The sequence below is a fragment of the Schistocerca gregaria genome, chromosome 6, assembly GCF_023897955.1.
Source record: "Schistocerca gregaria isolate iqSchGreg1 chromosome 6, iqSchGreg1.2, whole genome shotgun sequence".
Taxonomy (NCBI): domain Eukaryota; kingdom Metazoa; phylum Arthropoda; class Insecta; order Orthoptera; family Acrididae; genus Schistocerca; species Schistocerca gregaria.
This window is the reverse complement of record NC_064925.1, coordinates 371,518,998-371,543,347: the sequence shown is the minus strand read 5'-3', so window position 1 is coordinate 371,543,347 and position 24,350 is coordinate 371,518,998. Positions and strand designations below refer to the sequence as shown.

General features: G+C 40.1%; 1 protein-coding gene across 1 annotated transcript in view; it reads left to right on the top strand.

The window, feature by feature from the left end:
• Positions 1-24,125, top strand: part of LOC126278099 (5'-3' exonuclease PLD3-like) — a 79,805-nt gene extending 55,680 nt beyond the window's left edge. Inside the window, exons 8-12 of the mRNA XM_049977950.1 lie at positions 5,601-5,732; positions 5,988-6,127; positions 14,730-14,895; positions 17,346-17,445; positions 21,629-24,125. Of these exons, the coding sequence (XP_049833907.1) occupies positions 5,601-5,732; positions 5,988-6,127; positions 14,730-14,895; positions 17,346-17,445; positions 21,629-21,810 (720 nt within the window). The 3' untranslated portion in view covers positions 21,811-24,125. The remainder of the gene's footprint in view (positions 1-5,600; positions 5,733-5,987; positions 6,128-14,729; positions 14,896-17,345; positions 17,446-21,628) is intronic.
• Positions 24,126-24,350: the final 225 nt, after the last annotated feature.

The window sequence follows — 24,350 nt, the reverse complement described above, 5'->3', positions numbered from 1 at the left end:
TAGAATGTGTTGTAAGGATAGCGCTCGTCTTCAAAGTTCAGAAAAGCTGGTGGCAGATGGGTGGATCCAGATAGCAGAGGTAGTAAAGCAACCATTGAAATCGAGCATGCTATGTTCAATCGCATGTTGTGACACAGGGTGGGCTACTTTGCTGTTGGCCACTGACTGTGGTTGTTCATCCTGATGAACAGCTTGTTGGTAGTCATACTAATATGAAAAGCTATGCGATGATTGCAGTAGACCTGGTATACGACATGACTGCTTTCACAGGTGGCCTGCCCTCTAATGGGATAAGACAAGCATCTGACAGAACTGGAATAGGAAGTGCTGGCTGGGACAGTTGGGTAGGTCTTGCACTTCTTTTGTCATCCCTGTGGCAAGGGGTTGGGATTGGGAGTGGCATTGGGATGGACTAGGATGCTGTGGAGGTTGTGTGGGTGATGAAACACCATTTTAGGAGGGGTGGAAAGGATCTTGGTTAAGATGTCCTTCATTTCAGGGCTTAATGACAGGTAATCAGAGCCCTGGCGAAGAATGTGGTTCAGTTGTTAAAGTCCAGGTTGGTACTGGGTGATGAAGGGGCACTCCTTTACAGCTGGTTTTTGGGGTTGTTAGGACAATTTGGGTTGTGTGGAAATATAGCAAAGTAAATCTGTTTGCAGACTACATCTGGGGGATAGTGCCTGTCTGTGAAAGCCTTTGTGAGACGTTCAGCATACTGGGCAAGTGAGTTCTTGTCATAGAGATACTCCATCCCCAGGTGGCTAGACCATGTGGGAGAGATTTTTTGGTGTGGAATGGGTGACACCTGTCAAAATGCAGGTATGGTTGTTGGGTTTAATGACAGAGGTGTGGATGGAACCATCAGAAAGGAGTTGGTCAATGTCCATGAAGATGACACACTGGGTTGAGGAGGAACAGGTGAAGCAGATAGGAGAGCAGGAGATGAGGTTGTGAAGGAATGAAGATAGGGATGTCTTGGGCTTGAGTCCAGATCATAAAGATATCATCAGTGAATCTGAATGAGACTAGGGTTTGCGGTTTTGGGAGGCTAAGGTGGTCTCCTCTAGCCTTAGACCATTAACAGGTTGGCATAGGAGGGTGCCATAAGGGCACCCAAAGCTGTGCTGTGATTGTTTGAGTAATGAGGTAGTGAGTTTGGAGTCTGAAGGATGTTTGGAGAGTTAGTGTTCAGTAGTGCCAAGACCATGGGCATGAGAGAGGTTGGTGTATAGGCAAGTGGTGTGAACAGTGATGAATAGGGCTCCAAAGGGGGAGTCTGTGACGGAAGTGGTTCGCGTCTTTGGCATGGGAGGCTACATATGAGAAGATGGGTTAGTAAGGGCTGAAATTCTTTCAGTGGAGGCACAATAACCAGCTAAAATGGGATGTCCAGGATTGTTGGATTTGTGAATTTGGGTAGCGTTTAGAAGGGGTGAAGAGGCTAGTGGAGTAGATTCAGGAAGGAGGTTCTGAGAAGAGCCTAATACATTAAGCAGCAACTGGATCTCCACTCTTCTCCTTTACTGTTCCCTGTCTTCCCTCCCCCCCCAAAATCCCCTCTTCACTCCCCCTCACCTCCTTGCCCCACAATCCCCCAACACTGCACCTGTTGGCACTTTAGTCTCTGCACACTCCGCCAGACACCGCTCTTGTCTGCCCCCCCCCCCCCCCCCCCCACACACACACACACCCTGCTATCCCTTCCCCTTCCTCTTTCCCCTCCAGATTGCTGTTTCCGTTCTATACGACAGTTACATTCTGGTCTGAGCTGCTGGAAACAGCGGACATGTGTGCATGAGGCGTGCGTGCTTGTGTGAATGAATGTGTGTGTGTATGTGTGTTGTGTTGTTTTGTTTGTTTGTTTTTTCCTTTTCTGAAGAAGGCTTTGGCCAAAAGTTAATGTATAACTATCTTTTCATTGTGCAGTCTGCAACTCAACTTGTCATCTTTGCACTGTGTATCAATCTTATACTTCCCTATTTTCTTAATATTTGATACTGAAATTTCACTGTTTGCTTTAAGGAATATGTGCAACATTTTTTCAGATGCTGCGTCCTGCATCATAATATTTATATGGGAGCTCAGAAAACATGTAATGGACTAAGTAAGATAACTGTGCAAACAGTATTTGTTGTCCTATAGTTTGAAGGCCTCCCAAGTGTCTCTTTGTTTGCATTTATATAATCAAATAATCTCCCTGTTGATGAACTTATGGAGAAAAGTAGATGAAATACAAACTTTGAAATGAGAAGAGATGGGGAAAATTACAATGGAGCTCTCTAGGAAGTAACTGTTGGGTATTACATTAATTTTCCCTCTTAGTGTTGTAAAAACTTTCCTCCACAGATACATCAAAACTTCGATTATACACTTTCCCCCTGTGCTCTCTCATGTATTCTCTTTACACACATAATGAACAACATCAAAATAAACAAATGGGCAGAAGATACTAGCAAATCGCTTTGTGCCCCCCTCCCTCCTCAAACCCTGCACTCCCGTATACACATACCTTTCTGCACATTGATTCATTTGTGATCACACTTCTGTTAATAGCTCAATATAAATGGAAGTCATTTTATAGCTTGGACTTTTGTTAAGAAGTTCCAGTTGAAACAAAGGTGCAACCTGAAATGGCTAACACTATTAACACTTGGAATTAGTATAACTGCAGAGGATCAGTAAGATGGTAGGACTTGCAATCACTGGGCACCACAGTGATACTTCTGGTAGCTACTGGGCTGACCTAACAGCAGGTAGACACATGTAATACTTTATTGAAAACACAGAAATTTTTTTCATAAAAGAAAATTTCAGAGTAAATTTAGGGAGAACAAACATCCTTCACTTACAGCAGTTGCTCCAAATAAACTAACAGTTACCAATCAGTGAATTCTTATAACAAGGAGTCAGAATGATTCTTCAGTACATACCTTCAGCAGATGAAACATCTATACTGCTGACAAAACACTTGAAAGTTCATTCATTCTTAGGAGTGGAAACCTTCTAACTTCCTTGACCAATCCCTCTTTTCTCCATGATGAAGAAACATAAAAGTTCTGGGAACTTGTAAAGTTGTATGAAAATTGGTGATTTTACTGCCAGTACCTGAAATTTTGTTTCTTGACAGTGCTAGCAAATCATTCAGCCTCCTTACTTTTTAAAAGCTTCATTTTCTCTCAACTGAATTCTCCCATTATGAATTAATTTTTTTTACCAATTGCAGATAAGATATTTACAGTATAAGCAGAAGATTAGCACTGACAGAGACTTTGACCTAAGAATTATTTGGCAAGTTGAATAATACACTGTTGAATGCTCTAACAACATTGACTGCAGAAGCTTTTAAGGAGGACTTTAATCAGTGTCTTACCATGTAATGACTATACCTTGGAATTGAGAAGAATAGACACTACAGGCAAAAAGTTCTTCTAACCATTAATAAGTGATAAATAGTGCAGGACTATGTTACCTTTTATACTGCAGTTTGACAGTATTATCGACTGAAATGTTATCTTTCCCTAATTTTACACAAAGTAAATATAATTTAATATTCCCCAGGCGTGTCAAATTACATGTTGCAATCAGTCCCTGCATATCACTCCCGCAGGGAATATGAGAGTAAGATCAGACTAATTATAGAGTAAGAGGTGTGAGCAAAAAGTAACGGGAAGTTTTTTAATATAACAGGCTTAATACAGAGTGTCCCACATAAAACCAGTATGCTGCATGCCCGATACCATGTAAAAATGAACTAACCAAAAAAGAAGATAATAGTAACATTAAGAAACATGTAGTTACCTGTTTATAAGGGGTACTGCAAATGTGGCCACAGACATTTCAAGACTTTGTTGCCATTTCATGAGCATTTTGACTAGAGATGATTAACTGGTGGGTGAGGCATATCAGCTTTATTTGAGACAATCCTGTGCATCTAATTTTCAAAAATTATCTTTATGGTACACATGTCTCTGATGTATGATTTCATTTTCAGCTGCTTTGAATATACAGTTTATTGTTGACAGTTGAAAAGATTATACATGTTTTCGAGTGCTCGGTGAACTTTTACTTTCAAAAAAGGTGTATCAAAGAACTTACATTCAGTTTTGCTCGAAGAATGGAATAGTGCAGCACCAAATTCAAAATGTTGACTGTGGCATTTGGTGAATCTACTATGAGTAACACAAGAGGTTACAAGTGGTATAAATGTTTCAAAGAGAGTCGAAAAGACGTTGAAGATGATGACTGCCCTGGATACCCTAGCATATCAGTTACTCACAATGTGGAAGAAGTAAAGATAATGGTTCTGGAAAATTGCCGAATCACCATCAGAGAGGGTGCTAATGATGTCAGCATATCCTTTGGTTTATGCCAAGCAATTTTTTTTTGATGTTGTGGGCGTGAAATGTGTAGCAGCAAAGTTTATTCTGAAATTATTGAATTCTGACCAAAAGTGACATCACATAGACATGCTCAGGAATTCCTAAATGAAATCTACAATGATCCAGAACTTATTTAGAAGGTATAACTGGCAACAAAACATAGGTATACAGGTATGATGTCGAAACAAAGACACAGTAGTTCCAAGGGAAACTACCTGAACAGCCAAGACCGAAAAAAGTTCGACAAGTCCGTTCACATGTTACAATAAGATACTGCATCATAAGTTCCTGCTTTGAGGTTTTACAGTCAATAAAAAAATACTTTGTGAAAGTTAGGCTTTGTTTCTGTGTGAAGCAATCCAAAGACCACTACTGTGGCAAAATCACTCATGGAAATTGCATCATGATAATGGTCCTGCTCACCCCTCGGTGTGTGTGTTTTATTTTTTGGCAAAAATACAAAATTATGATGATGTGTCAGCCACTGTATTCACTGGACATGACCCACAGTGACTTTTCTGTTCCTGAGGCTGAAGAGGACCTGTTGTTGTTGTTGTTGTTGTTGTTGTTGTTGTTTGGTTTGTGGGGCACTCAACTGTGTGGTTGTCAGCACCCGTACAAATTCCCAACCTTTGCTCAGTCCAATCTTGCCACTTTCGTGAATGATGATGAAATGATAAGGACTACACAAACACCCAGTCATCTCAAGGCAGTGAAAATCCCTGACCCCGCCAGGAATCGAACCTGGGACTCCATGCTCAGGAAGCGAGAACACGACCGCGAGACCATGAGCTGCGGCAGAACCATGAAGAGACATCAGTTTTGCCACCATTGATGAGATAAAAACAGAATTGTTGAAGAAGCTGTATGCCATAATGAAAATAGAGTTCCAGAAGAGTTTCCAAGATTGAAAAAAGCATTAGCACTAATGTATTATATCTGAGGGGAAGATTACTTCAAATAGGACAAAGTTGCCATTGATAAATAAAGATTTTTTAAGAAAAACTAAAGTTCCCATTACTTTCTGATCACACCACATATGTATTTGGCTGTAGATGATTTTAAAAAAGAAAAAGGAAAAAAAAAAGAAGCAACATATTGGGAAGGCATGCCATGAAGGAGAAAGTATGAAACATATGAAAATAAGGTAGATCTTAAAAATCTGTAAAATAAAAGTACTTTATTTGCAGTAATATTTTAATAATGTTTTTGTTCCAGATATACTGGTTCCTGGGTTTACCAGATTCTGAAATCCCTGGTGAATGGCCTGACATTTTTGACACTGCATACAATATCTTTCATCCAATGAATGTCCCATTTAATGGCACAGAGGCACTCACTTATGTTGGAGTAAGTGCTTTGTTAGTGTTACCATAGCTTGTTATATAACAGATTTGTGCTGACTACATCTCCATGTACAAGAAGGTGGTTGTTTACATTTGGAGAAATTAATTATTTGCATTTTTTGTAGTAGTCATTGTCCAAGTAGCATACACTTTATAGCTGTTCCTATTTTCTATATGTATTACGTAGTAAGCAAAATTAACAGAACCTGTTATATTTAATTTTTTATTGCCAAGTAGTAGTAATGAACATTTTTTGCAGAGTTCACCACCCTCTTTCTGCCCAGATGGTCGTTCAACAGATTTGTTAACTATTCAGGAAGTCATCAGAACAGCTGAAAAATTTATTTATATTTCTGTTATGGATTATCTTCCACTCATCATTTATGAACCAAAAGTACAGTAAGTAATTAATAATGTTGTATGTGTATTAGATTACAACTATGCATGAAACATAGTCCTAATTATATTCGGGTTTGTAAAGTCTCTTGTTGATGACTACCTTAATACTATACTGATTGTGTCCATTCTCAGGTACAGATATTTGCAGGATTACAATTTACAGTGCTGTATTTTTTCCTTCTTCTTTTGTTACAGATCAATTAAGGACCCTGTTGAAACTGATGAGTTAATGTCATGTGTTCTCCATTATTCATTCATCTTCTCACTTTCTTCTTTCCTCTCTACTACAGTCCATTTTCACCTGTGCTGTCTTGGGACTGTTTGTCTTAAAAAGATCTAACTTTTGTTTCTGTGTTTTATTCAGTCTAAGATTTCTTATTTATTCATGCACAATTTCATCTAGATCTCCTAAAACAGATGCGTTTGCCTTTCAATTTTTTTTCATTAAGTTTCAATCTTCGTATATGTTGATAAAATGCCAGTCTCCTTTTGCTGATAATTATTTGTAATTTTTTGTGTGTGTGTTTGTATACTTCCGTGTTACTTCCCGATTTAGAAATTTCTACTCTTGTTCGATTTTCAAATATCTACTACAGTCTCTCTTGTTATGTAAAATCTCATGTAATCTAAACAAGCTTGCAAACATCTGGGCTGTGCATGAGCAAAAGGTATACTACTGTATTGTCATCCAAGCAGAGATTTTCTCCTCCATGGGTAAAATTTCTGGCTGTCGCTACTGATGTTTCAAGTTTGTGTGTGGGGTTAGATGTGGGTCTGTCGGTTTCTGAGTACTGCATGCTGCGATAGTGACAAACTTTATTTAGAAAAGAAAAATATTTCACTATGAGAGAACGAAATTTGCTACCCACCGTATAGCGGAGATGCTGAGCCACGACAGGCACAATAAAAAGTTCACACTATCATAGCTTTTGGCCATTAAGGCCTTTGTCAGCAGTAGACACACGTACACGTACGTGCGCGCGCACACACACACACACACACACACACACACACACACACACACATAAATGCAACTTGCACACACATCTGCAGTGTCAGAAAGCTGAAACCACACTGGGAACAGCAGCACCAGTGCATGATGGGAGTGGTGACTGGATGGGGGTAAGGAGGAGGCTGTGGCTGGGAGGGAGAGGGATAGTGTGGTGGGAGTGGCAGACAGTCAAGTGTTACTGTTTAGACAGATGGCAGGAGAGAAGGTGCGGAGGAGGAAGGGGTAAGTAGCGAAAAGGAGAGAAATAAAAGAAATTAAAAGACGAGTGTGTAGTGTGTAGTGCTGGAATAGGAACAGGGAGGGGGCTGGATGAGTGAGCACAGTGACTAACGAAGGTTGAGGCCAGGAGGGTTACAGGAACATAGGAACACTAGATCGCGTGTTCCCACCCTGTGCAATTCAGAAAAGCTGGTGTTGGTGGGAGGGATCCATATGGCACAGGATGTGAAGCAGTCATTACGATGAGGGATATCATGTTTGACAGCGTGTTCAGCTACAGGGTGTTCCACTTGTTTCTTGGCCACAGTTTGTTGGTGGCCATTCATGCGGACAGACAGCTTGTTGGTTGTCATGCCTACATAGAATGCAGCACAGAGGTTGCAGCTTAGCTTGTAAATCACATGACTGGTTTCACAGGTAGCCCTGCCTTTGATGGGATAGGTGATGTTAGTGACCAGATTGGAGTAGGTGGCGGTAGGAGGATGTATGGGACAGGTCTTGCATGTAGGTATATTGCAGGGGTATGAGCCATGAGGTAAGGGGACTGGGGAGTAAATTGTGTAGGTTCAATGGACGGCAGAATACACCATAGGAGGTGTGGGAAGGATAGTGGCCAGGACATTTCTCATTTCAGGGCACGACGAGAGGTAATCGAAACCCTGGTGGAAAATGTATTCAGTTGCTCCAGTCCCGGATGCTACTGAGTTACAAGGGAAACGCTCCTTTGTGGATGGACTGTGAAACTTTGGGAGGTGGTGGAGACTGGCAAGATAAGGCACGGGAGATTTGTTTTTGTACAAGGATTGGAGGATAATTATGGTCAGTAAAGGTTTCAGTGGGACCCCTGGTATATTTTGAGAGGGACTGCTCGTTATTGCAGGTGCGACGACATCGGGTGGGTGAGGATATAGTTGGTCATGGAGACTAGGAAGGAGGTTGTTGGTTTGGTATCCATAGGGCGTCTGGAAGATAGTGTTCGATAGCAGTAAGGTCATGGGCATTAGGAATGTTGGTGTACAGGGAAAGGTACAATAAAAAGTTCACACAATTGTAGCTTTCAGTGATTAAAGCCTTTGTCAGCAGTAGACACACACACGTGTGTGTGTGTGTGTGTGTGTGTGTGTGTGTGTGTGTGTGTGTGTGTGTGTGTGTGTCTACTGCTGACAAAAGCCTTAATCACTGAAAGCTACGATTGTGTGAACTGCTTATTGTACCTTTCGCGGCTCAGCATCTCCGCTATATGGTAACAACTTTCCTTTTCTTGTATTGTTACATTCCATCTTGGATTTTCCATTGTATGAAGGAAAGTGTTTCAGATTGATTACTTGACTTTTTATGTTGGTTGTTGACATGTGTAAGATCTCTGCCAGTCACATGCATTTTAAGTGTGGCCTTGTACTAATAATGAATTTTGATGTTGGTGACCTTGTACTCAGCCTTTTTTTTTTTTATTTTTGTGTTCGAGGATTAACATTGCTCCATTACTGACTACAGCACATGAATAAACTAACACAGGGATTTATGTCTTTACCAAATTCCTTGAATTCAGGCTAGTCTTTATGATGTCCCAAACACACCATATGAATTATATGGGCAACTCTTTTCTCATGTTAGTATGATCATTGTGTAATTTTGATGATAAATTTAGGGTAATTGTATTATGCAATGTACCAACTATGAACTGTAACTTTCAGTCTTAAGCACTTGTTAATGGAAACTGAAAGCACTTGGAGAAAATGAGTATATGCACCTGGCAAAATTAGTGCCAAGCCCATGGCATATTCTAAAGATTTGTATAGTCCCGATAATCATTCAAGCTCAGGAATCATACTTTGCACAGTACACAAAGGTCAAAAAGCTTTAGAGTTTAAACTCAGCATATTCTGAGCAGATTCATGTGTTCATATGACATGTTAAATAGTTAATTGTGAATGATGGGTCGGGAATGGAGGAAGCAGGTAGCATAATGTTAGGAATCATTCCAGGAATGTTCAAAATTATTTGGTAAAACACAAATTGGAATGGCTAGGCCAGGTAATGCTCTTAATTGTTAAAAAAAACATTTTCTGTTTTCTATTTATTTAGTATTTTCAGTACCAACAGTCATAGTTCAGTATTTCCTTATGGAGGAGTGCTAGTGTACAAAGAAAACTGGTCTATGAACTGTTTGTCACTGAATACTTCAATTTTGGAGGCACATGCAGAAAAAGGTGAACTTTCATCTCTCTCATTCTTCTGACTGATAAAGAAGTATACAACACTTATTTCATTCAGCTTCACAGTATTTATCAGTGCTGTGATTCTTCAGTTTCTCTCAGTGTATTTGTTGAGCTAATGGTAATTACACCTAGGCTATCACAGAGGCTTGTGCCATCGCCTTGGCAGTTGCCAACACATGCCGCCGGGTGAAGACCACATAGTGTGACTCACAAGGGCGGGGGGGATGTATTTCGGCCATTTGCTCCCAGGGTCTCAGCTTGTCAGCACACCTGGCAGTGATGACATGCCTGACAACTGAAGCATTGGGCACGATTTTGGACATCATGAACACTCGTGGACTGTTTTATCAACAAATACGCTCGGAGAAACTGAAGAACCACATGTCATACCTTTAAGGGGAAGAGATGTATCACAGCATGAAGAAAAGCTGTGTCAACTGAAGATGCTGTTTGTGCGGTGCTGTTGCATTTCTGAAGAGGTGTTGTGCTGAATGTTGCTAAGGTCACATATCACGTCATTTCAGCAGCAGCCAGGAGAATCAAGAAGCACGCCAGCCTTACCTTGGTACATGAGAGGGTACACATTACCTACTGGAGTTTTAAGTACAACTGTCGGAAACTATTTAAACTGGATTTATGACTGGCCAATCATTTTAAATTCTGGACCAGGGACTAGATTGATGGTATTACCGGTGTGGAGCTCATTCTGCGCGCTGGAAGGCCACAGGATGTAAACATCAAAATTTTTATATCACACTGACAAACTATCACTGGAGGCCCCCTGCAAGACTGCCATGAGTCTGACTAACATGCAGCTGAGTGGTGATGCTGTTTCAGTTCTGGAGAGGGGAATTAACTTTCCTCTCACTCCTAATTTTACACTGGTCATGGACATCTTCAGTGCAGTTGAAGGAGTGGTAGTGTGACTACTGTCTGAAGCAACAGAAGAAGTGTGTTTTGAAACTTATGCTCTGACAAGAACTAAGTCTATGAAGTAAACATTACCAGCATAAAGAGGGTAGCCATTTGTGATCTGAGACAGTGCCCTTAGATTTTTGTCTTACCTGTTGGCAAAGGCAACAAAACTGTTGTTCTCCCTCGTAAAGACTACACTGAGTAGATTCACAGCTTGCTAGATAGTGAGTTGTACAGAAAGATCAGTGCTGACCCCCACAAAGAAGACGGTGAAGAGGACTAGGGTGCTTCTCAAAGGACTCAGATTTACAGGAGGTTGGTCATCAAGAAATTCTTACCACCAAGATTGTATGGACTTGCTAAGGTGCACAAAGATGTGGTTCATTGCCCCCCCCCCCCTCCATTATTAGCAGCGTAGTCTCCCACTGATTTGCTCCAAAATACCTGACAGAGACACTAAGCCCTTATACGGGTAAATTCCTACATTACATTGGCAGTGTAAACCTTGTTAATTGCTTCAACAACTTCAGGCTGAGGGATTCAGATATCCTGGTGAGCTTTCACATTTTGTTATTCACCAGGGTACCTCTGTGAGTGTCACTTGATTTTGGTGGTCTGAAATTTGACAGGAAGATCACCACATTTTCAGGCATGCCCTGACCTCCACATACTTTCTGTTTAATAGAGAATACTATGAACAAATGGGGGGAGTCACAATGGGCTGCCCACTCTCACCTTGCTTGCAAATTTGATTATGCACCACTTCGAGCAGGAAGCGTTGAAGTCATAAAAATGGATATCCAGTTGCTTTTTGAGTTATGTGGATGACAAGTTTGTCATCTGGTACCATGTACAGGACAAACTCTTTGAATGCCTTGCACATGTAAAATCCATACATCCCAACATCAAATTCACTACGAAGACAGGAGAAAAAAAGGAGTACCATTCCTAAGCATCATGGCCAAGAGAATGAGTGTGTATGGGAAGAAAATACACACTGATCTGTATTTAGCTGCAGACAGCTGCCACCATTCTGCCTAGAGAAATGGGGTACTGAACACACTAGTGCACAGGGCAGATTCCATCTCAGACACAATGTGTGCTCTAGGAACTGGAACACTTCAAAAGTTACTCGTACTGACAGGTTAGGCATATCCCAACATGTCAGCTGTTGCAGAGCCCTGTTTGTACGAGATTTGCAGTGGAATATAAATGTACCAGGATTTTAGCACAGACTTCAAAATGCTGGGGCATTGTTGTTAGACGCCATCAAAATTTGCTCCAGGGGCTGCAGGTATAATCTTGGCAAGGCTTAACAACCAACACTGGATTTCATTAAGGATACACTCTGCAAGTACAGTACAGGGCAGACACAGTAACTACACCTGCATTTCCAAAATTGCTCATGTCATCACCTCCATGACACAGGCACGCAACAGCATAGAGAACGACTCACAGTCACCTGCACACCCCAAGAAACTCAATTTGTCAGCCTGTTGGTGGCAACATGTCTGGTTGCCAAACTATTGCACTTGTTGAACACATTGAACCAACAGTGCACCTATGGACTGTCGATAAATGCTATACAAATGTCTCGCTACCACAAGTAAGTATCACTGTATTGAGCACAAGCACTTTGTAGGACAGTTTCACTGTCCACCTGAGAACAGGTTATGGAATTTCTGCAACATTCTGTCATTCCGTACCATTGCTGCTTGATATTTTATTTTAGTATATAAGCTTATTTTTACTTTAGTGCCTTGTCCTGAAACAGATGTACATTACAACCAATTAGTACAGGCAGGAGTAACGGTTTACTCAGAGCTGGAATATCTCCATCTACATCATCAGAACATGTGCTAATGAAGAAAGTAAAGCCAAAATAAGCTTGTATGCTAGAACGAAATATCAAGCAGCATACTGTTTTCCAGTTCTGTGTATAATGTCCTCCTGTTACATAATATATGCTGTAGGTCCCATAATAAAGAAACAACAGATAGTGTTCAGTGAAGAATCGTGGCTCTGTGCTACCTTGGATGATCATTGGTAGTGAGTATGAAGGTGTCCTGGAGAAAGGTCCTGTTCTAATGTTTTGGAAAGCCAAAGAATGTTCCATATGTTGTCATGGTGTGGGCAGCAATTGCTCATAATGATTGAGGCAACTCTGACAGCACAGTGGTTCATCACAGACATCCTGTGTCCTCGTGTGTTCTTTCTCATGTTACAATTTCATGATGCCAGTTTTCAACTGACCAATGCTTGTACACCCAATACATCTAGTGTGATGTAGAGATAGATGTGTGGGACCAGCTTGGATGTCAACTCCCTACAAGTGCCAGTTTATCAAGTTCAAATTACATCAGTGGTGGGTCAGCTTGTGTCAGCACTTTGACACTATACTCAGACAGATCGGACTCGACTTTGTAATCACTGGAATAACATCACATACCCTCTCCGTCTATGAAGTTTAGTTCAGCAATGGATCACTTCCACCTTCATTGTAGGACAGCACCTAAACCTCTGCAGAGGTAACAGTTGCTGTACAAGTTATTGCAAACAATTTGTCAAGCTGCAAACCTAAATTATCCAGCGATTTCACACACCTCAGTATTCCTGAGTACATTCGTTAATGTAAATCCAGCATATATTTAACCTGTGGTTTATTAGTCACAAACAACCATTTCAAGAAATGTATGAGAAGACTACAGTGAATAAGCAGTGTGTTCCAGATTCCAGGAGGGCAAATGTATCTCTCCCCCCACCCCCCATCTCTCTCTCTCTCTCTCTCTCTCTCTCTCTCTCTCTCTCTCTCTCTCTCTCTCTCTCAAATATGCTCAGTGGCTGTGCATTTTAAGTTTTCAGCAGTGTTCTTACTTCTGGCACTGCTATAGATAAGACTAATCCAATCACATCAGATGTAGTCACAGAGGAAGTAGTACTAAAAGTCTGCGGCAGTGCAGATAATATGGTGTAGTCCTACTTTTAGAGTACTATTTAGAGGTTGTATACCCCATAATGAATCTGGCTGATACATATTAAATTTGATTTCACAGTAACTAGTAAGGTATTTAAACACAGTTTCATTGAGATTATATGACTCAATCAGTATCAAATGCATAACAGTTACTGTTTCTGTGGTCACAGCAAAGGGTCCAGGAGTTATAATCGATGAAAATCTAAACTGAACTGAGTGTGTAACTGCAATATGCAAGAAGGCGTCAACATCTATCCATGCCCTACAAAAATATAAAACCTCTTCTTTTTTGACATGAAAAGAAACTTGCACAAACACTTACATTGCCAATTACTGGTTTATTGATTACAGTGATGATGTCCTGCAAGATCTTTCTCAGGAAAGCTCACAGCACCTGAAAGTGATTATGAATGCCTGTTCCGATATATGTGATGTTTGACTCTCACATTTCACAATCATATGCACAGTTGTTCTGGCTGCATGCAGACAAATGCAGAGATTTCCATACACTCTGTCTCCTCTACTGCCCTATCAATGAACACTGTCGCTCATATCTTTCCTCGATCTTAAGGCTGTTGTCTGAAAAACATGTGAGGAACACCCTGATTATATTTGAGAACTGAATAATGTCTCCAGTTTCAAAAGGCAGTTAATGATGTACCTACTGAAGCAACAGTAACAACAACCGTTGTCCCTGTACGCACTCTTTATTCCTTTACATTCTTATTTCCAACCAGATTTTCCTTATTTTCCAGTGTTCTTAGATAGTGCTATCTGTAAATTTTCTTTCCCCAGAGGTTGCTCTATCACAAAATACTATTTTGTACACCTACAAATTTTTTTATATGTGCCACTGTTATTATTATCATCATCCATCATCATCATCATCATCATCATCATCATCATCATCATCAGTATTATTATTGTTAGTGGCAGGAGCAGCAACATCAACAGCAACAGTAGAAGTAGTATTGACAGTATTAACTTTTGTAGTTCTTAGTCAGTACTTGCTATTCATATTCTCTGTATGTACTGACTCAAATCATTTCATTACTGTTTGCCATATTAAAATTATTTTGGATGACTGTGATGTAAAAGAAATGCTATATGCATGAAACACTTGTCCCATATGAGGTAAGCCCTAATGATATCAGCTTAAATAAATAAATGAAAGAGTAAGTAAAATAAATAAATTATGGATTTGCTGCTGTTTTGTGTTTTGTATCACAGATAAGTACAGTAGAGTACCTGTGTGTCTTATAGGCTGTGGCAAGTCATCGATGACACTCTGAGAGAAGCTGCAGTCAATCGCCGTGTGGAGATAAGGTTGCTGATCAGTGAGTGGAACAGCACGAAGCCGTCAATGGATTACTTCCTGCGATCTCTGGCTGCCATTAGCGGCTCTTACCATGGTGTTACTGTTAGAGTGGTATGTAATTGTTTGTAATAGTTCAACAAAAGGCACAGGATAGTGATGGATACAGTTTCCTTTTCAGCATCTAAATATGAGGACTACTCAGAAACAGGGTTCTGTTTTCTTAAATAATGTATCAGTACATTAAAATTAATTTTATTATGTGCAACTTAAAGCTACAACTGTCAGCTATTTTTCTTTGTAACTATCTCTCAATACTCTCATAGAATACTAACACTTGTGAGCTAAGCTATACTTGGAGATTTTCCTTTAGCTTGTTGTCATTGTGAAGCCCATCTTCAGAAACTGGTGAAAATCATTGACTGACAAGTCAAGGATGTATGGGGGATGATCAGTGTCCAGTTCAAACTGTTAAGCAACATATGTGTTTGTGCAGCCTAATGTTGTTGTGCACAAAACTGATACCAGAACTCAACATCATACACTTTCTGTTCTTAACGGCTGTCAAGGATTTGTTTAGGATTTTGGAGTAAATTTGAGTTTTTTAATCTGCCCCTTTTCATAAAATTAACAAGGTAACAATGAGTACTCCCTTTCTGCCCTAAAACACAATTATCAGTTTTTGTCAATAAAAACAAAAGTTTGGCAGCACTATAAAGGCTTAGTTGGCAAGCTGGTATAGCTCCAGTCCATTGATTTGTGTTTTGTTTCAACACTGACGCATGTAATCCATGTTTAATCCCCCATCACAGCGTGATTGAGGAACTGGTCTCCATCTGCATCATACTGCAGTAGAAACAATAATGCAATTCCCAACTTTTTCATTTTGTGGACATCAGTGAGAAGCATTGGGACCCACTGTTGACAGAATTTGTAGTAACCAAGCTTATTCATACAATACTGCCCATGCTGTCTGAGGGAAATGACTGAAAATTCTGTAATTGTGACTCAACAATTTTTGCCAAATCTACCATTAACATTTGCAACAAGTTTATATGTTGTAACAAATGGTTGTCAACAAGTGGCACCATTTTCTTACAGCACTATCACATTTAATGTTCTGTCTGCACATTGCACAAAGTTCACTATGAGTGCCTATGGCTTTCATGTTTTTTGCATGAAAAGATACATAACAGCTTGTAATTAACAGGTGAATTTTTGATGACAGTGGCCAGTTTCATTTGCAGTTATTGCACAAACGGTAGTTCAGTAATGTCAGCAATTACTGAATTGAATTACACAGGGGTGCTGAACTCCCTCCACTATCCCCACACCGCCAGCTAACAGAGAGAGAGAGAGAGAGAGAGAGAGAGAGAGAGACAGACAGACAGACAGACAGACACTGTCATGTACGTTACAGAATTCAAAATGATGGACTCAGTTTTATGCTTTGGCATTTCATGAACTGTACATCATATGCGAGTGCTATAACTTATATTTGATCATAGGGACATGGAAGTTCATAAATGTCCAGTATGCTCACTTCTTGATGCACTGGCAACAGCCAGATTGTAGCTGAATTCATCCACGTTCAGTGGCTGGTTTATAATAGTACGGAGTTAGCAGCAATTTTTAAACAGATTATTAGGTTTTCCAATGTTGTTGCTAGACGGGAAAAATAAATAGCTTCCACAAGTTAATTGTGAGGTGTGATAGGAGAAGAGGTAGGTGACCAGGATATAAGTTCTAAGTCCACTTCCTGTACGCAAAGTAATATATTCCATGTTGAGGTAGAAATTTGTTCAGAATTTAACAGATATATTGCTGTCAATGGGGCAAAGCCTGCCTGTGTTTTAAACCAAAGTGCATTGAATGCATATTGACTTGAATATTAAGCCTGTTTTACAGCCCTGTTAGGTATGTTATGCCAATAACTGTTTTTAATAAAAACAAGAGCCATAAACATTTGTTAGTGGCATGAATAGAAACTTGTTCACTTTAGGTAAATACTGTTTAAGTTAACGTGTTTCATGGTAATCTTGCAGTCCACAAGTGTTGTGTAAATTGCTTTTATTGACTTCAGTGGAATCTTACTTCCACATCAAAAATTACATGTGACAAAGGATTATCTCCTTCCATATTTTTGTGTATCTTCGCAAAATTCTACATCTGATACATTCTCCTTGTCAAGAGCCTTTACAAGTTTTCATTATTACTTTAACAGTAAGTGGACTAACAATATTTGAGCTTCAACACATCACATTGATATTATAAGAATTATGTTAAAAAATTCTTCCAATATAACAGGATTGAGAGAAGAATTTTCTCTTGTCTTTGCTGAATTTTGTACCTCACAGTGGTTTAGATAATTTCTATACTTTCGTATGTTTGTAACAGCATAATTTAAATTTATCCAATATATTTAAACTGTTCTTTTTGGAATTATGTTTGATCCATGACTGCACTATTAGTACTTGTGTACATCACATTCCATTTTGTGCGACATCTGCTATAGGTTTTTGCCATATGTTGATGATACACTTGGAATCTTCCATTTTTTTCAGAAACACTTCAAGGTTTCGAGTACTGCTGAGCAAGCCAAAATACCATTTGCAAGAGTGAATCACAACAAGTATATGGTGACTGACAACACAGCCTATATTGGTAAGAGCCAACTGTTAGTTTTCTCCCTTTACCCAGTTCCCCACCATCACTTTACCTTGTCTGCCCCCCCCCCCCCTCCATCCCCCCCTCCACCTCTCTTGCTCTCCCCCTTCATCCCCAGTTGTCTTGCTTTCCCATCTCCCCCACTCCTGATAGTAATGCTGCTCCCTTCCCTTCGCTGGTGAAACTCTCTCTCCTTATCAACTTTGCACCCTCCCTTTGCACCTCAGTTCTTTCGCTTTCTCATTCTTCTTGTCTGACAAGGTTATACTTAACACTGAAGTCACAAGTCATGGGACAGTGATATACCTATACACAGATGGTGGTAGTATTGCGTACACAAGTTATAAAAGGGTAGGGCATTGGCAGAGCTGTCATTTTTATTCAGGTGATTCATGTGGAAAGGGTTCACACGCAGTTGTGGTCGCATGATGGTAAAACAGACTTTGAATGAGAAATGATAGTTGGAACTAAAATTGTGGGACTTTAATTTCAGAAATCATTAGAGAATTAAATATGACATCTATGGTGTCAAGAGTGTGCCGAGCATGAGAGAGGCATTCAGGCATTACCCCTCACTGCAGACAACAAAGTGGCCAACAGCCTTCACTTAACAACCAAGAGTAGCGGTATTTGTGTAGAGTTATTACTAACGGACATGCCAGCATGAAATTATTGCAGAAATAATTGTCAGATATACAGCAGATGCATCCATTATGAGAGGACAGTGTGATGAAATTTGGTCTTAATAGCTTATGGCAGTGAACGACCGATGCGAATGCCATTGTTAACAGCACGACACTGCCTGCAGTGCCTCTCCTGGGCTTGTGACCATATCAGTTGAACCCTGGACAACTGGGAAACTGTGGCCTGGTCAGATGAGTACCAGTTTCAGTTGGTGAGAGCTGATGGTAAAGTTTGAGTGTGGCGCAGATCCCACAAAGCCATGGACCCAAATTGTTGCCAAGGCTCTGTGCAAGTGGGTGGTGGCCCCGAAATGGTGTAGGCTGTGTTTACATGGAATGTAGTGGGTCCTCTGGTCTGAGTGAACTGATCATTGACTGGAAACAGTTATGTTTGGCTACTGAAACACCATTTGCAGCCAAACAGTGGAATTTGTACAGATGACAATGCGCCATGTCACTGGCCCACAACCTACCCTCGGTATGTTGGCAAAAATACTTGTTCAAAACCGGTGGTAGGCAGAAAACGTCTTCCAAGATTGTCCTAAATGCTTTCTCCGAAAATTATTTCGAGCAGTTAGTCCACGAACCCACGCGAATTGTAAATGGTTGCGAAAACACACTTGACCTCTTGGCCACAAACAATCCAGAGCTGATAGAGAGCATCATGACTGATACAGGGATTAGTGATCACAAGGTCATTGTAGCTAGGCTCAATACCATTTCTTCCAAATCCATCAGAAACAAACGCGAAATAATTTTGTTTAAAAAAGCGGATAAAGTGCCACTAGAAGCCTTCCTAAAACACAATTTCCATTCCTTCCGAACTGACTATGCGAATGTAGACGAGAAGTGGCTCAAATTCAAAGATATAGTAGCAACAGCAATTGAGAGATTCATACCTCATAAATTGGTAAGAGATGGAACGGACCCCCCCGTGGTACACAAAAAAAGGTCCGAACGCTGTTGCAGAGGCAACGGAAAAAGCATGCGAAGTTCAGAAGAACGCGAAATCCCGAAGATGGGCTAAAATTTACAGACGTGTGAAATTTGGCACGTACTTCGATGCGAGATGCCTTTAATAGGTTCCACAACGAAACATTGTCTCGAAATTTGGTAGAAAATCCAAAGAAATTCTGGTCGTATGTAAAGTACACAAGCGGCAAGACGCAGTCAATACCTTCGCTGCGCAGTGCCGATGGTACTGTTATTGACGACTGTGCCGCTAAAGCGGAGTTATTGAACGCAGTTTTCCGAAATTCCTTCACCAGGGAAGACGAATGGAATATTCCAGAATTTGAAACATGAACATCTGCTAGCATGAGTTTCTTAGAAGTAGATACCTTTGGGGTTGCGAAGCAACTCAAATCGCTTGATACGTGCAAGTCTTCAGGTCCAGATTGTATACCGATTAGGTTCCTTTCAGATTACGCTGATACTATAGCTCCCTACTTAGCACTCATATACAACCGCTCGCTCACCGATAGATCTGTACCTACAGATTGGAAAATTGCGCAGGTCGCACCAGTGTTCAAGAAGGGTAGTAGGAGTAATCCATTTAACTACAGACCTATATCATTGACGTCGGTTTGCAGTAGGGTTTTGGAGCATATACTGTATTCAAACATTATGAATCACCTCGAAGGGAACGATCTATTGACACGTAATCAACATGGCTTCAGAAAACATCGCTCTTGTGCAACGCAACTAGCTCTTTATTCGCACGAAGTAATGGCCGCTATCGACAGGGGATCTCAAGTTGATTCCGTATTTCTAGATTTCCGGAAAGCTTTTGACACCGTTCCTCACAAGCGACTTCTAATCAAGCTGCGGAGCTATGGGGTATCGTCTCAGTTGTGCGACTGGATTCGTGATTTCCTGTCAGGAAGGTCGCAGTTCGTAGTAACAGACGGCAAATCATTGAGTAAAACTGAAGTGATATCAGGTGTTCCCCAGGGAAGCGTCCTGGGACCTCTACTGTTCCTGATATATATAAATGACCTGGGTGACAATCTGAGCAGTTCTCTTAGACTGTTCGCAGATGATGCTGTAATTTACCGTCTAGTAAGATCATCCGAAGACCAGTATCAGTTGCAAAGCGGTTTAGAAAAGATTGCTGTATGGTGTGTCAGGTGGCAGTTGACGCTAAATAACGAAAAGTGTGAGATGATCCACATGAGTTCCAAAAGAAATCCGTTGGAATTCGATTACTTGATAAATAGTACAATTCTCAAGGCTGTCAATTCAACTAAGTACCTGGGTGTTAAAATTACGAACAACTTCAGTTGGAAGGACCACATAGATAATATTGTCGGGAAGGCGAGCCAAAGGTTGCGTTTCATTGGCAGGACACTTAGAAGATGCAACAAGTCCACTAAAGAGACAGCTTACACTACACTCGTTCGTCCTCTGTTAGAATATTGTTGCGCGGTGTGGGATCCTTACCAGGTGGGATTGACGGAGGACATCGAAAGGGTGCAAAAAAGGGCAGCTCGTTTTGTATTATCGCGTTATAGGGGGGAGAGTGTGGCAGATATGATACACGAGTTGGGATGGAAGTCATTACAGCATATACGTTTTTCGTCGCTGCGAGACCTTTTTACGAAAATTCAGTCACCAACTTTCTCTTCCGAATGCGAAAATATTTTGTTGAGCCCAACCTACATAGGTAGGAATGATCATCAAAATAAAATAAGAGAAATCAGAGCTCGAACAGAAAGGTTTAGGTGTTCATTTTTCCCGCTCGCTGTTCGGGAGTGGAATAGTAGAGAGATAGTATGATTGTGGTTCGACGAACCCTCTGCCAAGCACTTAAATGTGAATTGCAGAGTAGTCATGTAGATGTAGAATTGTTTGCGACTGGTTTGTAGAACGTTGTGGACAGCTTGAGCGAATGATTTGGCCACCTTGTCACCCAGATGGCCAACTTGTCACTTGTGTGTGCATGTCAGCATGACACTTCTGAGACATGCCGGCCCCAGAGTGCATCTGCATAGTGAATTACCAATGACGGCTGGTGTCCCAGCCAGCCTGGACGTGGTTTTTAGCTGGTTTCGACACCTACCTAGGTGAGTACTGGGCTGCTATCCACATCCTATCTCAGTTACAGGATTCAAAAATGTTCACACGCCTTTTAATACAGATTATCAGAGATCAGTCTTTTACACAGGATTCTTGGTTCTTTTGTGGTCACTTGTTGACATGTTGCCTGTTGGCTTTTGTCTCGGGACCATCACAAATGACTGCTGAAGATCCCGAGACAAAAGCCAACTGGCTACTATATGAAATGATTTCTGTTTAAGGTTTGTTATTTGCCAATTCTAATAATATTAGTACTGTGACCACACTACTGAGCAAGCTAAATAAAATGAGCAACAACATGTATATATTGTGGAGTATAAATATAAGCAATTTGTCAGTGTAAATAAAGGAAATGTAATAATGCTGGTATTGTATAGTACTGCCTTTTTTTTAATTTTGAAACTTTTTTATGCTTGCAGGTACATCAAACTGGTCTGGTGATTACTTCACAAAAACTGGTGGTGTCGGGCTTGTTGTGAGAGACAATGCCACCGAAGCCTCTTCACCTGAATCAAAGAGCAGCATCCGTGGGCAGCTTCAGGCAATATTTGAAAGAGACTGGAGTTCTCGTTATTCAACTCCAATTAATTTGTCTGATTAAAAGGCCTTTAATAAGGTCAAACTGATTCTTTCAGTAATGGAGAAAAATACGCTGCCAGCTTCCTTCCAGTGCTTCAGAATGTGATGAGCTGCATCTTGCATAAAAGCTTATTTATATTTATCATCAGTGTTGCCAGAGTGCAAATTTGGGTGATCGTCTTTCATTTTTACCGTAAACCAACAGACCTCAACAAATTATTACAGACAAAAGCTCTTATTACTTTATACCACTTATTAGGATATCTGAATAATATAAGTATTCTAGTTGTTAGCAGTTTTGGCCATCTCATGTGGGTCACAGTACCTGCGTCTGTGTCTCAGTTGCAACGAAACCAAAATGCAAGCTATAATGGCACTCCCCTTTGATTATGGTAGAAATGTTAAGTGTTGATAACAGTGAAGCATTTGTGATATTTTAAGTGTTGCATATAGAGAGGGTGAGTGAGTGAGGTGAGGTGAGTGAGTGAGTGTGTGTGTGTGTGTGTGTGTGTGTGTGTGTGTGTGTGTGTGTGTGTGTGTGTGTGTGTTTGTGTGTTTGTGTGTTTGTGTGTTTGTGTGTTTGTGTTGGGAGACGGGGGTGCTTGAATAATTGAAGTTCACTTCACGCTGTGAGACTATACAGGTTAATCTTCCTGCTTTCCTCTAAAAATTGCCAGAGATCAGTACGTGTGTGTGTGTGTGTGTGTGTGTGACTTCTGTTTGGTGGGTGAGAGGAGGGAGGAGTTGGCTACCCTACCATTGTTTCCTCTCATTTTGTGTGTTGTTGAGTAGTATTTTTTAATGCCAGCCATAGCTGTGATACCTTTACATTATAATATTTTGTATGTTGAGTGCCACTGTTTATTGCAGTGGTGGTGGTGTTCTTTTTATCAAACTGCTTACAATTAACTGGTTTATATTGTAAGTACTATGTTGTACAGTCATAGTGGGAATGATGTACATTACGTGTGTTTATATTTGAAATTTTTATTTTTTCCACATTGTGTTGCTGCTGTGCAGCAATTCACTTTGCACTTGAGTCAGAAGCATAGTTATAATTATTTCTGACTCTTTTACTGTGACCAGAATTAGTAATTAATTATACTTCCTTTTTATATTTTTAACACTATTTCATAAAATAAGAATATGTAGACAACATTTTGTTTAAATTCATAGATAATTTGCATTGTGAAGGTAAATATACTGCCACTCTGCTTGCTTATTATGAGCAACTTTTACAGCCTGATTCAAAATGGTGTTCAATAAATTATAGTGTGCTAATGTGTGATTACTTGTCAATGTGACAAGTCCGTGTCTGAAATTATGCTCCACAAACCACGATGAGCTTTTCTTAATTTTCATATTAACGTTATGGGTACTTTCTGGCAATATTGTGGGAAGTTCTTGTCTGTTTACTAAATTTATGGTGTCATGGTGCTTCGTTGAAATCAATTTAAAGTCTTATGTTTTAAATATGAACTTTCTGCTAATTATTGCTATTAATTAAACTAGGACTAAAGTGTAATCCATATATGTGGTAACCTTCATTAACACTTCGAACGACAGAATAAGGTTTTTTTCACATAACGATGAAATACATAATTTCTGGGGATAACAATGTATAACCCTTCTCAATTTATTATGTATTTTTAAATCTACCAATAGATATGGGTTCCAAATATTCGCCAAAGAATCTGGGGAAGAAGAATTGTTATACATGATAATTCAAGTTGTTTAGCAATGGCATAAGTTTGACACTGAAAAATAAATTTTATTGCCTAGACTGTCTTAGCAGATTGCAGTCACCCTGTAAGTTCATTAGTGATTAACAGGAATTGACTTGTCATACAACAATGTAGTAAATAATAGGGAGCAAAAGCTTACTGTCAACTGAATGGAACTATGGAGGTGATTGTGTAAGGTTGTCACAAGAAAGGAACATTTGATTCATATGACAGAAGTTTCAGAAAGGTATTTGTGACAGCTCTCAAAATGGAGATCCTGTTTGTGATTGATGGATTAAATGGGAACAGTCATGAAAAAGATGGAGGTCAACATTCAGAAACAGAGGAAAACCCAGTAGAAGAAACGTAAGAGGTGACAGTGAGTTCTGAAGGAAAGGGTGTAACGACCTTGCTTGCATTAAACAGTTTAGTAATAATGTACTTCATTGTTAATACAGTATGAATTACTGATTCCAATTCTAAATCAAGCAAGAGAGTGCAATGGTGGACACTGTCAGCATTTGGTAGCAACAAAAGTTTCCATACGTGTACTATATCATTTGAGGTAAATGACAGATGGTTCCTTTGAAAAGAACGTGGCTGATTTCTTTCCCCATCCTTTTCCAGTGTGAGCCTTTTGTTTTTATTTATTCATTTTTTAATCATGAGCTATCATTAGCGAATTTAGACAAAGTGCACTGCTCAGGATTGTGGATCACTTTAGAAGACTCCTCTAGATCACCTGCAAACAGGTTGGCATAGAAGTCACATCTGAGTGCTCCCGACAGCATCAAAATTTGTATGCAGTACTGTTGTGAAACCCAGTTGTCATGGAAAA